Source organism: Corvus brachyrhynchos, unplaced genomic scaffold (assembly GCF_000691975.1).
Source record: "Corvus brachyrhynchos isolate BGI_N302 unplaced genomic scaffold, ASM69197v1 scaffold499, whole genome shotgun sequence".
In the NCBI taxonomy this organism is placed as follows: Eukaryota; Metazoa; Chordata; class Aves; order Passeriformes; family Corvidae; genus Corvus; species Corvus brachyrhynchos.
Genome location: NW_008239771.1, coordinates 696362 through 710297, shown reverse-complemented (window position 1 = coordinate 710297; position 13936 = coordinate 696362). Strand labels below are relative to the sequence as shown.

Genomic DNA, 13936 nt, shown 5'->3' with positions numbered 1-13936 from the left:
TGGGCATGAGGGCAGGATTATGTTTCTGGTTGACCCCGCCATGTGAGACCATTCTGCTGACACTCCCAGTCTCTCCACTGCCCATGTGCCAAGGTGGCACCAACATGCCCAGCACCGGGAGGAAATCTGGCCATGCTTCTTCAGCCACCAGGGCCTCACCTGCTTCTTTTTCTTTGTTACATAGAGGTCCCACAAGCTCAGCCCCTTTTTCTAATCCTTCAGCTTAATGTGTTTTTTTCCATTCCTCCGATCCATTACTGTGGAAGTGTATTAATTACTATTTTGCAGGTATGATCTCTGTCATTCTCATCGTATAATGTGTTTGTAAAAAACTTTTCTGGTCTCAACTCTTTATTTGCTACACATTGGTCTTTTCTGTTTGAGTGATTGTATTGCTGGTGGTGGGTTTCAGAGTATGCTGACTTCATGGGTGATTTTCTTTTATTCGTTCCCTGATTTTATGGTCTTTAGGCTACCACTTCTTTCTTTATTTCATACATTTGTGCCTGAAGCCCACACAGTTATTAACTTCAAGCATGGGTCAGAATTCTCTGAAGAGTTCATCGCTCTTCTAGCCTAACTGAGAGGAGCACAATCATTGTGTTTCTTTAGAGATTTAACCTTGTGTTGCGATGCCTTGTGCCTATAGAATATATTTTTATTTAATCAGAAGTAAATCTAAATGAATCACTCCTATACCTCATTTTCTTTTTTTTTTTTTCTATTTTAGGTCAAAAAATTATTTGTGGTGACACACTTTTTAATTCCTCTGGAACATTTCAGAGTCCTTCTTTGAATTATTCAGATAAAGCAGATTGTCTGTGGCAAATACATGTAACAAATAATTTCCGCATTATGCTCACATTTGATAACATTCAGTAAGTAAACCACTTTCTGCTTGGGCAATAAGAATATTCCAAATCTCAACTGTATCCACAGTTCCTGGGCACATTTCCCATCCTATAAGTGAATGATAAATATACATGGGAAATGTGTAGGTGCAGAATCCTATTATATTGTTTGTTCCGTATTTAAACCCCAAAGTTTACCAAATGCATTTTTTAATATATTCTCATTTCTTCCTCAGGTTGCAAGGTGGATGCCGGTATGACTACATTGAGATCTATGATGGCCCACCCAACTCTTCTCCTCTACTTGGAAGAATTTGCTCTAGTTCTTCTCTCACGTACACGTCATCCTCAAACTTCATGTCTCTCAGATTTTACAGTGACTCCAGATATTCCAATGGAAGTTTTCAGGCTCAGTATCAGTCCTTTCCAGCAGACCAGAACACCAGTAAATTTCCATTCTATTTGTAATTCTGTTCTCGTGGTAATGTTCTCTTTGCTCAGAAGCTTTTATACGCTGATCTTTTACTAAATAAGTATTTGCTAACATTGTTAAAGGAATCCCACACAGATGATATTCCTACTTGAATTTTGTAACTCATTATTGACCGCTCACTTTCAGAAAATAACTAGTTTTTCTTTAAAAATATTTGATTTATTTGCCTTTAGATGTTTTCGCTACTTATTTCTAAGTTGTTTTTTAAACTCATATTTCTTTGTATCACATTATAATTCATGTAATTTTTTGTACCATTCTGGAGAAACTTTCACAAAATCATAGAAATGTTGGTTAGAAAGGACTTTTGGAGGTTTCCTTGTCCAACTATTCAAAACAGAGCTACTGCCAGCACCAGGTCAGGTCCATTAAGAACTGGTCTAGCTGTGTCTCATCATTCAAAGGATGAAATACTTGAAACTACTTCTTTGGGTGACCTGTCCTATTGCTTAGTCATATCTAAATCTCAAGTGTAAAAATAAGTGGTTTGGCTTATGAATTCTCTTCTCTAAATGGTAGCAGTTATTACATTTGTTGGACTTGCAATATGGAAACATTATCATGTACCTGAAACCACTAATAATTCATATTTTTTTCCCTAGCCCTTCTGTGCTTGCCAACCTACATGCACGCAGTGGTAAACAGACACTATCTCCAGTCCCAGGGCTACTCAATGGGGAGCATCAGCCTTGAAGACCCCAGTTGTAGACCAAAAATCACATCAACTGAGGTTATATTCAACATTTCATACAGCAACTGTGGTACACGTAGACAGGTTAGTGTCAACACATTTGGGAGAGCTCTGGGCATGGGAATTTAATAGACATTTGGAAAGTTGTCATGGATTGCAAAGAGTGTTGTAGGCCACAGGCATTCAAAACACTGAAAAGGAGCATGTGTTTCTGGAGGCTGAGGTTTGTTAAATATTTCTACTCATCCTTCCCAGAGTACCTATATCCTTCCCTGTACCTATTTCAGAATAATGTTCTAGAGAACAAAAATAGAGGGGAGATATAAGTGAACAATCCCATCCAGAATGCTTGGGATTTTTCAGTAGGACACATCCTTTCTGACTGCTACTAGGACCTGGCACATACAGAAGTTCACAGTACTCACAGTATTTACAGTGAACATGACCACATGTGGTAATTTAACACTCATTTATGTGTCAAACAGGGCAACAACGAAACGATCACCTACTCCAATGTGATAAAAGTGTCTGCTCCTGGTAGAGTCATCAAGAGGCAAAAGGACCTTCACTTGCACATCAGCTGCAAAATGCTGCAGAACACCTGGGTGAAAGGCATGTACATTGCCAATGACGTCATCGACATCAACGAAACCCAGTATGGCAGATACGACGTGAACTTGACGTTCTACAACTCCTCATCTTTCCAGTGGCCAGTGCATGACTTCCCATACTATGTTGACATGGATCAGAATTTGTTCCTTCAAGCTTCTCTTCACAGCTCTGACCAAAATCTGACGGTATTTGTGGACACATGTGTGGCATCACCTGATTCTAGTGATTTTACAACACTGGTCTATGAACTGACCAAAAGTGGGTAAGAACTTTGTAAAAAATTACTTTAAAAGTGTCTCTATGTGTAGTTCTAAAAGAGCTTAATTTGTGAGAGAGGTGATTTGGGGCCAGTGTACATTGGTTGCAATTCTCAGGGCAAATATGCTTCTGAAACAGCCTTCTGGCAAAGCCTGAATAAAATGCAGAATGACAACCAAACGTCATTCAGGAGTTGCAGTCAAGCACTGAGATTTAACTCAAGGAGGCAGTGAGGCACTGAGGACTGACTTCGTTTCTGAAATAGATGTATGAAATGGAGGGATGTCAATGGCTCTACATTTCTGTACATCATGAGTTTTACAGCATCATAACTGGAATACAAAACTGTCTACTCAAAGAGAAGAGACATTCCTTAGGCTTTTCTTGTTATTCTAGAAGCCTAAACCACTTTGCTTAATTTTATACCAAAGTACATTGAAGCACTAAAGAGAATGCTTATTTAAAAAAACCCAAACTTCTATTAAAATGAGTTTTATGCTTCCAGAGTAGAAAGAGGGAGTTTCTCTATCTGCAACAACTTTCAGGGGCCTCTTTTCAAACAGTTAATCCTGTTGGCAAATGCAAAACTGGCTCTCACCTGAAACACAGAAGCCAGCAGAACCACTAGCCATTTTTCAGCTATTCATGTGTATGCAGAATTTGTTAAGCTATGAAATTTCTCTGCTGTGTACATTTAGTAATTCCTTTTCTTGCTAAAAGCACTTTTTTTTTTTTAAAGCTTTTGATTTCTCTTTTACTTCCTGGTTTTATATCTAACCTTGAAACTTACTGCAAAGAGAGGGTGTAATAGTGCTTCTACTCAAGAGAAGCTGTGAGTTAATAGCTAATCTGTTGATTTTTTTATCTTTCCAGGTGTGCTAGTGATTCTACCTACGTTCTTTTCCCCTCACCACGCAGTGATGTTGCTCGGTTTGGGTTTAACTCTTTCTCATTCGTGAACCGATTCCCGTCAGTTTTCCTGCAGTGTGAGCTGGTGGTGTGCAGGTACCATGACTACTCCTCCCGCTGCTATCAAGGCTGTGTTAGTAGGTTCAAGAGGAATGCAGATTCTTCACATAAACAAGTGAATGTTGTTATTGGACCTGTGCAGCTTCGGGAAGCTCATGCTGAGAACAGGAACATTGGTAAGTTTAAATATCTTTAATAACGTAAGACTCTGGGTGTTACTGTGTGTTTGCATTTCAGTTCAGACATGAAATTCAGTTCAGCTCTGAAATGTGCCTTTGCTGGTTTATTTACAAATCTGCTATAATTCTTATGGGGGATAATTATTTTTTTAATATATAAAATATTTCTATTAGATTTACAAGCTCTTTCCTTTCTATCATAGTTTATATCCATTCTTTTTTCTGCACATGTCAAATGGCAATTGATTCAGTTCTATGGGAAGAGGGATGAGATGTAACCCATCTCCCTGCTGGATTTATATTAATTTTCCAAAGCTGTCTATGCCTGATTTGCATGTCTGTTATTTATTTACAACCAATCTCTAGGTCCTCTTGGAAGTGCTGTTTCTCAGTGTCCTTTAGCTGCTGTTTCCACTACCAGAAAGCAACATCTTAAGGTCTTTGAGTGTAATCATTACAGACTCCCAGTTTCTCTTTAATTTCTTGCTGCAATCTTTACTTGTTTTGCATGGCCACAGAATCATTTGTGAAATAATGTACATTAAAACAATTTGGTTTCTGATCAGATCCAGATCACTGCATTTAAACTCAAGTTCTATTTGCTTAATTACCTTTGCAATCAACTAACTCAGGGAAAAAAGTGTAAGTCTCTCTCTGACTCTTTTATGCACAGAGCTGGCCTCTGACATCCAGGCAAAAGGGGAAACTCCGAGCTCAGTGCCTGCTGCCAGCTCCCACGCTCCTCTGGCTGTGACCACTGTGGTGTTGGTAGCTGCCGTTCTCACAGTGGGAGGATTTCTTTGGAAGCGGAAACTGCAGGAGCTCATCCCCTACCAGAAAATGTGAGAGGTAGCTCCAGACATGAAGGTGGAAGGATACTTTCACCAGCCACCTGCTTCGTTATTTGGGTTTGCAATCAGTGTAAAGGGCAGCTCTTACTTGGCTGTTCCACCATTCTGACCATGTTTGAAGATGCATCAAGATTGCACCTGATACCAGGTGCCATGAACTGAACTTATAAAGCAATCTGATTTTAAAATCTAGTCCAAACACACCTAAGGTGTAAAGAAAGGTTGATTTCTTTCATCCCAGCATTCAAATAAGCATCTTCAGTGCTGGACATTTCAAAGCATTTCAGTTGAACTCCGCATTGAGTGTCTGTCTGAGAAGACTGATTTATGTGACTTGAGAAACAAGAATGGACTTATCTGGCCATTGCTGATATGCAGATGAAACACGTGTAGCACCATAAGATACACTGGAAGTAGTCCAAGAAAAATGTTTCTTTGCAGCAAAAAAATCTCAATAATGAGCCATAAGCAAATATGCTCAGGGGCTTCACATAAGGAATTATTCCTGTACAGTGTTCCTGACTTTGGGCAGGATGGTTCTTCCCAAATTCATATTTCTCTGAGTAAATGTAGGCCATTTATAAGATTTTGTATGGAGGATGAATATAATCCTGTTACATAAATGTGTAATTAAAAAAAGCAGGAAAGAAAATTTGAGCAATTTTTTTTGTGTGTACTTGCAAACATCCCACTTGTGTGTGTGAGCTCATGGCTAACACATTGTCAGGGTCGAGAACGTGGCTTCTGACAAAGTGACTTTGCCAAGCAATGATTCCTGTTCTTGTTCTCACACATTTCTACACCTGAATGGGTGGGAGGGAGAGAATATACATAAGTTCCCATAAGGAAGTGGGACCTGTCTCCTATCCCCATGCGAAAACAAAATAAAAAAACAATAAAAAAAGAAGAATTTGTTTGGAAGAAGCTACTTAATACAGGTGGAAAGGTCACTGGTATTGATTGAGAAATGCCCTTCTTGAGAATTTCCTGTTTTCCAGCCAGCTGTGAAAGAGGTAAGTTCATTTGGAACTGAGCAGTGTCAGATGTGCAAGGTGAGCCAAAGTGGTGACGTGTGAGGAAGGTGAGCTGTGCTCTTGCGTGACATCCTGACCTGACAAGGAGGATAAGGGCAGCTCTGATGGGAATCAGCCCTACAGCCTGTACCATTTGTTCCTTCAAGCTGCCTTCTGCTTATGATTCCAGGCAGGCCTCTCGTCACCTCTCCGTGATGTGAAGGGATCACACAAGTAGGGACTGGCACTACACACAGAAAGTGTGAGTTTTTTTCCACACGTGAGGAACAAGGATTGAGGGTCCTCCTCTCCTCTTTGCCTATAGCCACCTTTGGAGGGCAGAGCCCCCCAGGAGGCTCTTCATCTGTTCTCTGGACCAGAGATTGTCCAGGCTTGGAGGAATCCAGCCATCTGCTCAGCACAGCAAGGACTCTCCTGGACCTGGGCTTTCCTAGCTCTATAGAGCAGGACCTTCCCCTCTGCTCTTCCCAGACCTGCTGTATTGTCCTTCCCCTGTTCCTGCTGTGGCCTTGCTGCTGTGGTGTTGCTACCATGCCATCTTGCAGGGTACAGTTTGATGGCACTTTTTTCCACTTCTCCTACTCTCTCAATATTATTTTGACCAGATAAGCGGAAAGATCCCAGGTCTAGATCCTGATGTCTCCAATCCTCACTGTCCCTGTGCTGTTCAGAGCTGAGTTTTCCCATAGCATGTCTGTGCCAGGGTTCCCAGATGGAGAAATACCATGTCTAGATAAAAATGCAAGGTGATAAGAATTACCAAATTCAATGGTTTCCACATTAAATATTGCTGTAGAAAGCTTTGCCAAACTGTTCAGGTGGTAGATATCTCAGATTCATCCTCATTTCTTGCTGTCTCCCTTGATGCTCAGGCATTGGAGTAATGCAGGATTCAAGAAAACTGGGTTTGATGATGAGGAAAGGGTCAGGCTCTAAATGTACGTGTGCCTGGTGAATGATCTCTGTGCCACAAACCTTCCAGCCTGGATTCAGACTACCATCCCTTTGTGGAGAAGTCTGTGGTTATCCTTTTTCCAGTCAGGATACTTTCCTATAGTCATGGGTGAAAGCTGATTAATGTTGTTCATCCTGTCAATGGTTTTCATTTTTACCTTTACAAACCCAGTATGTCTGCAAAGTGCCCTCACAGTTGTCAGCAGAAGAGAAAGTGTTTTCAAAGCTCAGTGTAACTTCTTTGACAGAGTGATGTGCTGGGAAATACCTCAAGCTGCCAGAAGAAGATCTTGAGAACAAAAATGTGTTACTGCAAGACATTTATCTAGCCAGTGGGAAGGCTGAAATACTGTATGGTATTTGCATTAATTAGTTAAGGTTAATTAAAATCTGTTTCCACTATGCAGAGACTGTCTGATAATAAAGATTTCTAGAAATATCTAGATTGTTGAAATGAAGAATTTATTAATGAAGGAGGTAGTGAAGAACTAGTCAATCAATCAATCTTGATGTTCTACCTGGGCAGCTTAAGACATTTTTTTACACTTGAATTACCTGGGAATCCCTTTTGTGTTCCCCTTCCTCCTCACCCTTTTTCAGTTATTACAAGAGTTTGGAGAAGAACTGTGATCCATCACTCACTTTTGCTTCACTGAATGCAGTGTTTGATTTGCCAGTCAGATACACGGGATTTTTTCTGCTTCTTGTCAAGGTGTCAAAACCAGAATATGAATAGTGAATACTAGGTGTTGTGTACATATCCTCATTCATGTGGTTATTTGGATAAAGAAGAAACATATTTACCATTCTGAATGTTCACTTTCAAGGCTTCCAAAGTTATCTTTGGCCTCTTGTATCTTTAACTTCCTTCTTCCATTCCAATGATATTAGCTTTTGTGGAAAGACATTTTGGATCACTCTCTTTGCCCCCTGGGCTTTGGTCTTCATGCTTGATGACTGTCCCTGCAGGCAATAAATTTGTATATGGCAGCAACTTTAACTGGTGATAATTCCATACAAGACATGATGGCTGTGGTGGTAGGGATGAGGTGGAGAACAATATTCTGGCTCTTCAGTGTTAGGGTGCTTACCAGCTTCTCTTGTTAAATTGTTAGAAACACAGAAACAGAGGAAGGTAACCACTCTGGCAAGAGAGTGGTGAATGAGAATTAAGCATTATTTCATGTTGTGGAAAAGCCTTGTATTCATTCTTCAAAGAATGACACAGCTGTAACTGTAGCTATGTAAAATTAAACAAGGAATATACTAATACATTTTCTTAATCTGAAGAAATCTGAACATTTTTTCCCCTGATTTGTTGGTTCAAAGGATCAAATGAAATTTTAGAATAAAATTTGTTTTGACTTATGCAATTTGCTTAAGTACGCACAAAATCCACTGATTCTCCCACAGTGTTTGCGCAAAAAGTTATCAGTTGACCCTGGTTCTCTGACACTTCCTTGGAATCTGTCAGTGAATTTTGACTTGAATTTTGCCTTGAACTTAAATGTGCCCCAAAATAATAGATTTATACTCGGGCTGAAGCTGTTGACTTCAACTGCGAGGTTCTTCAGAGACTCCCCAGTCATACTTAAACAGGGCTACCAGGTCTGATCTTATTTTATTTGAAGTATGCTGAAGCTTTAGGACATTCATGGCTTCCCAGGGAGACTTGCCACATTAGCTGGCAAGTATCTTGTTTGCTGGAAGAAACCAATTTAAGTATCAAGATTCTACTCTCATCCCAATACCTGTCCAGGAATCTCCTCATGAAAGGAAAACGCTGATATTCATCAGCCAGAATTGAAAGGTGTCTTTGGACAGGAGCTCTATTTTTTTTGGTACAATGATGTGATTGTGAAACCTATGGTAGCATAAATAGTTCCTTCCAGGCAATGGAAAATGTTACTCTTGAGATATTGTCTTTTTGCAAGACCCAGGAAGTTACAAAATATTAAACAACAAATCAAACATATGTTTGTTTCAGATCAGAGGACTGTGGTTGTTTTATTGTTCTCCTGTAGAAAGAGAGACCTGTAGAGCCACTCCCCTTCAGAAATAGAGACTATATATTGTGAAGTCCTCTTTACCATCAATGCCTGGTGAGATGGGTACCACTACGATTTTGACATGGCTACTCTTGTTGAGTCCAGCAGTTCTGGAGGCCAAAACAGGTAAAACACTTAGACTTGTTCCAGGGAACATTAAAAAGTTATAAACACTGCTTGGAGTCCTCTCTGTTTATTCCAAGAGCAGAAATTAGGTTCAGGTTGGTATTGGTTTGGGCAAATGAATAAAGGGGGAATTGGATAAAAGAGATAGCAGAGTTTAGCTCTGCTAAAATGATGAACTAATCTTCAGAGTGGATGATAAGAATGATTTGAACCATTTTGTGGAGTTCATTTTGCAGAGTTCATTTTGCTACCACCAGGTCTTACTCATCTTAGTGCCTTGTAACATTACAAGAATTGTGTCTGTGAGTATGTCATGAATGAGGGATTCTTCCAGTTCCAGAAATATGATCTAAAAATTATGGTAATATTTATTTCTTTATTTACTTTCAAGATGTATTTTACTCCAGAGTATATGTGTGCACACATATGCTATATATTTAATATTGCTTGTATTATTTGGTTCTTCTTGGTCTTATGTACAATGTAACCAAATATAACATGAAGTTACGTTTTCACACTCTACCACTGTGGTTAAATGATGGGTGTCTAAAAATAATGAGAGATTAAATTCTTTTAGTTCAACTTTTTTTATGGTCATAGAATTTTTCCTTCCATGATTGCTTTCTATCTCCTGAGTAGCTTGGGGACTTTGAGCTAAATAGTTCTCTGTATATCTTAGAATAATTGCTGATGACTTTTCTAATGAGTTATTTAAGCATCATGGTGATAATTTACATTGCCGTCATTCACCTCATCAATTCTCTTCATCTGTCTCCTGCTTTTCTGGTGATAAGTCATCTCACTCCAGCTCCTCTAGTTCTTCTCTCTACTCTCTGCCTCTGTCTCCCGGGGCAGAGTATTTGCTGTATTTATACAATCACAGGCTTTTGTCTTTTTGGTACCTTTGAAGTGTAAGGCAGGACTCAACATATCCAATTTCATCCCCAGCTGATGGTTATGCTCTCACAGTGATGACAGGCCTTGAATGAAAGCAAATAAAACTGGTTTAGGTTGGCTTACATTTCCTAATCCCACTCTGACTTTTTGCCAGGTTTGCTGTTTCACTTCTCAAAAACACTGAGCAGGGTTCAAAAACGTGAGTGTTCAAGTAGGTATTTGAAGGAAAAAGTCAGATATAAGTCAAGGGGCACTTTCATAGCTTTGCCCTTTGAAAGTCATACAAATCAGGGCAATTTTGGTTTGGTCACCGTCTTGACTGTACTTCTAGTTCAATAGCAAAGAATTAGGTGCAGTGAAGAAATCCTGGAGCTGTTAACTTTTGAGATTTGTTTTGCTTTGGATGACTTCGTTTTTAATAACAAGGTAAATATGTACTTGGCAGCAAAGTAAAATATAACAAGTGCAGCATGCATGCTTTGATTTCCAAAGTGTAATACTGCAAATCTGAAGTTACAACATTTGTTTGCTTGCTTACACCTGGTGGTAAAGCCTTTAATAAACTTTAATAAACTAAATCCAAAAATGGATCTCTAAAATCAGGATTTTCATGCTGGTCACACCGGAATGTCTAAACAAGACATATAAAGCTGAAAAGCAGATGGGCTTTATCTGGATGAATGCAGTAATCAGCTGTATACATGATAGCTTATTTCTTTATTTCAAAATGTAATAACATTTTACTGGTATATAAGAAATAAAGCCACAGAATTCCTACTGAAATCTTTATAATCCTGCTGAGACCATCATCCATTCTGTAGAACATTTGGTGGAATTCTTCCACTAAAATTACTCTTAAAAGCTATAGGATTTGGTTGTGATGTGTGGACTCTAGGTCCTTAAACTTGTCCTAAAAATTTCCTTTCTTGCTTAAATAGTTTGTGCTTAGCCTGCTGCCTAACTTTACTGTAGGGATCTTGCATAAAATATACGTGGCTGATTTTGAGAACTGGAAGAGAGGAACAAAAAACGTACAAATAACCTCTGTCCTCACAGGCACTTAATACTGGGCTGGGCAACACCTCCTAGGGACAACAGGGGAAGAAGAAAGAACAGATACTCCTTACAGTCCCTTCCAGCTTGTTTGCCTGACTGTTTTGTGCTCAATCCCCTCTCTGCCACAGGGCGGTATCTCCAGCTGGTGAACGGAAGGCACCGATGTGAAGGTCGTGTTGAGATCTATTACGGAGGACGGTCGGGGACAGTTTGTGATGACTTCTGGGACCTGGCGGATGCCCAGGTTGTGTGCAGGCAGCTGGGATGTGGCAGGGCCATTGCAGCTCTAGGGAGTGCCTACTTCGGTCCAGGCTCGGGTGACATCGTGCTGGACAACGTGGGGTGCAGAGGAAACGAGGTGTCCTTGTTCCGCTGTAATCACACGGGATGGAGGATACACAACTGTGCCCACTACGAAGATGCTTCTGTCATCTGTTCAGGTACTCCCACATTTCTTTCCCAGCAATCCTGTCCTTTCAGAACCAGCACAGACTCATGTTTTCTCACTACGGGCATATAAAAACTGCACTTGCTCATCCATGCAAAGCACTTAAAAACCCCAAGGATCAGATGTACATTGCCGATATGCAGAACAATTATTCCATCTAATCACCAGGCAGTGGCTAAAAGGAAACAATTCACAATTAGAGGCAAAGCCATGTCTGATAGGCAAAGTTTATCAGGGAGGAATGGGGTTAGGTGAACTCTTAATGGATTAGTTATGGGCAGTAATAGTTTCACAATCACAACCCAGACTGTCATAGCTCACAATTTACTTTGGATCGTTTCCATATTTGTCAAGTCTTCCTTCATTTAGGTCTATTAATGCCCTTTTTCTTTGCAAATATCCATCCATTTTGACTAGTCTTTCACCTTTCTGTTTTCATTTTGCTTTCCCATTAATTTTTAGAAGAATGTAGGTTATTTGTGTCTTACTTTCTCCTGTATTAATAACAGATCATCATGAACTGAGACATGGCTGATAACAACAGACTATTCAGGTGTTTTATACCTGTATCACAGTTTTCCATGTTTCCTTAGAGAGTAAGAGCCTGGAGAGCTGAATCCATGGTAGAAGGAAGTGCTAACAACAGCAGTGTTTTTAACTTAGAAGAAAAGAATAAAAATTGCTACAATACCTCTATTAATCTATGTGTGATCTGTTCAGAGCCTTTTAAAATGCCATTTATTTCTTGCTTGCACTCACAGCTCCAGTGCCTTTTATGGGCTGCATGTATTCAAGAGATGATTCAGCCTGGTCCATTCCTGCCCTTGCACCAAGCACCATCCCAAGACCACTGTTCCTGGGGATGTCCTGATCCTCCGCAGAAGGGCATTCACAATGGTGAAAGGTCCAAGCCCTGCTGCTGTCAGCAGCCCCACATCTACCCCCCTCCATTCCAGGAGCCTGTAGAGTCTATGGCTGTGCCTGGGCTCTGGTGTCCTGGGGCTGGGAGCAGATGCCATACCAGAACCTTACCCTGCTTACCATCTGGAAATACCACTTCCAAGAAAAAGTTTAAATTGGCTGTTACCCACTTCCATTCAACCCATTGACCCCAGACAAGATGGACAATGCCATCAGAGTAATTGTTCTTGGTTTCACTTCATCCTTGAGGAACTGGGCTTGTAGCTACCACACAGACATACCCATTGCACAGTGCTCATGTGTAGGGTGTTCTTCTTCTTTTTTCACAGAAGAGTCTGATCCAACATCAACAGATACAACAACCTCAACACTGGAGACAACCACTCCAGTGGAGTCAACCACAGAAGGGACAACACTCACAGAACCAGCATCAAGAGTCCTCATGGAGGAGATGACATCCCTGGGGCAGATGACCACAACAGAATTAACAACCAACACAGGGGAGGCGACAGTGCCAATGACAACCCTAGAGGTGACAACCACCACACTACTCATGACTTCCACAGGAGAGATGTCCACTTCACCAGAGATGACCACTGCAGGGTCATCCCCTGCCCCATCGTCCACACTGTCTGGTACAATCACTACAGCAAGAGTGGACACCACAGTAGAGGAGAGCACAGCAGGTAACCCTGTCCCCTGTCATTCACTATTCTCTTCAGTGTCCCTGAACTTCCTTCCCAGACCTGATTGCTCTGCAGGGGCACTCCCAAAATGACAGGAGAGAGTTCCATGCTCTCTTCCCCCATTAATTGTCCAGCTCTGCTTTTCATGTCCATTTCCATATCCATTGCCATTGCATTAATGACCTCCTTCGCAGGAGCATCCAGCCTACCATTTCTGACCACCACAGTAGCATCCACTAGCACACCAGAGGTGTCCACCTCAGCAGAGATGACCACCTCAGCAGAGATGACCAGCACAGTAACATCCACTAGCACACCAGAGGTGTCCACCTCAGCAGAGATGACCAGCACAGCAGAGATGACCACATCCACAAAGATGATAACCTCACCAGAGATGACCACCTCAGAGACAACAGCTAGAAAAGCAGATTGGAGTGCATCAGGTAACCCCGTCATCTCTCAAATACTGGTCACCTTAGTGCTCCTGATCTCTTTACTGAGTGACTCTAACCCCTGCCATGTGTCCCGCTGGTGGGTTTTGATGCCCTCCCTTCGTACATGTGGGGCAAAGCAGCAAGTTTGGGATTTTCTGCTGCCTTGTGAGGTGAGCATGTGCCAAGCAAAAGCCCCGTTTGTGCATTGAGAGCACAGCAGGCTCTCCTGACCTGCAGGAATGGAACTTCAGAGAGGTGGGAAAAAGCAGGACTGAGGAATCACAGAGCTGGAAGGCTGGAGGAGGACTCGGGGTACTTTGGGCTCGTGTCTCTATGAGAAATGATGGGACAGAGCTACACCCTCTCTACTGGCATTGACAATCCCGCCTTGCTTATCATATCAAAGGCTGTGGCCATTGTAAGAATTA

At 41.1% G+C, this 13936-nt stretch overlaps 2 protein-coding genes across 2 annotated transcripts in view; both read left to right on the top strand.

Annotated features, from left to right (window-relative positions):
• Nucleotides 1-1087: 1087 nt before the first annotated feature.
• Nucleotides 1088-4899, top strand: LOC103621492 (deleted in malignant brain tumors 1 protein; the record flags this gene model as incomplete). The annotated part of the gene is made up of 5 exons (XM_008640315.1): nucleotides 1088-1296; nucleotides 1947-2119; nucleotides 2521-2909; nucleotides 3779-4050; nucleotides 4727-4899. Coding segments are annotated over 5 exons (1216 nt in total), but the record flags the coding sequence as incomplete, so codon positions are not given.
• Nucleotides 4900-8925: 4026 nt separating this feature from the next.
• Nucleotides 8926-13936, top strand: part of DMBT1 (deleted in malignant brain tumors 1) — a 45439-nt gene continuing 40428 nt past the window's right edge. The window contains 4 exon segments of the mRNA XM_017742917.1: nucleotides 8926-9066; nucleotides 11148-11459; nucleotides 12718-13074; nucleotides 13269-13712. Of these exon segments, the coding sequence (XP_017598406.1) occupies nucleotides 9000-9066; nucleotides 11148-11459; nucleotides 12718-13074; nucleotides 13269-13712 (1180 nt within the window). The 5' untranslated portion in view covers nucleotides 8926-8999.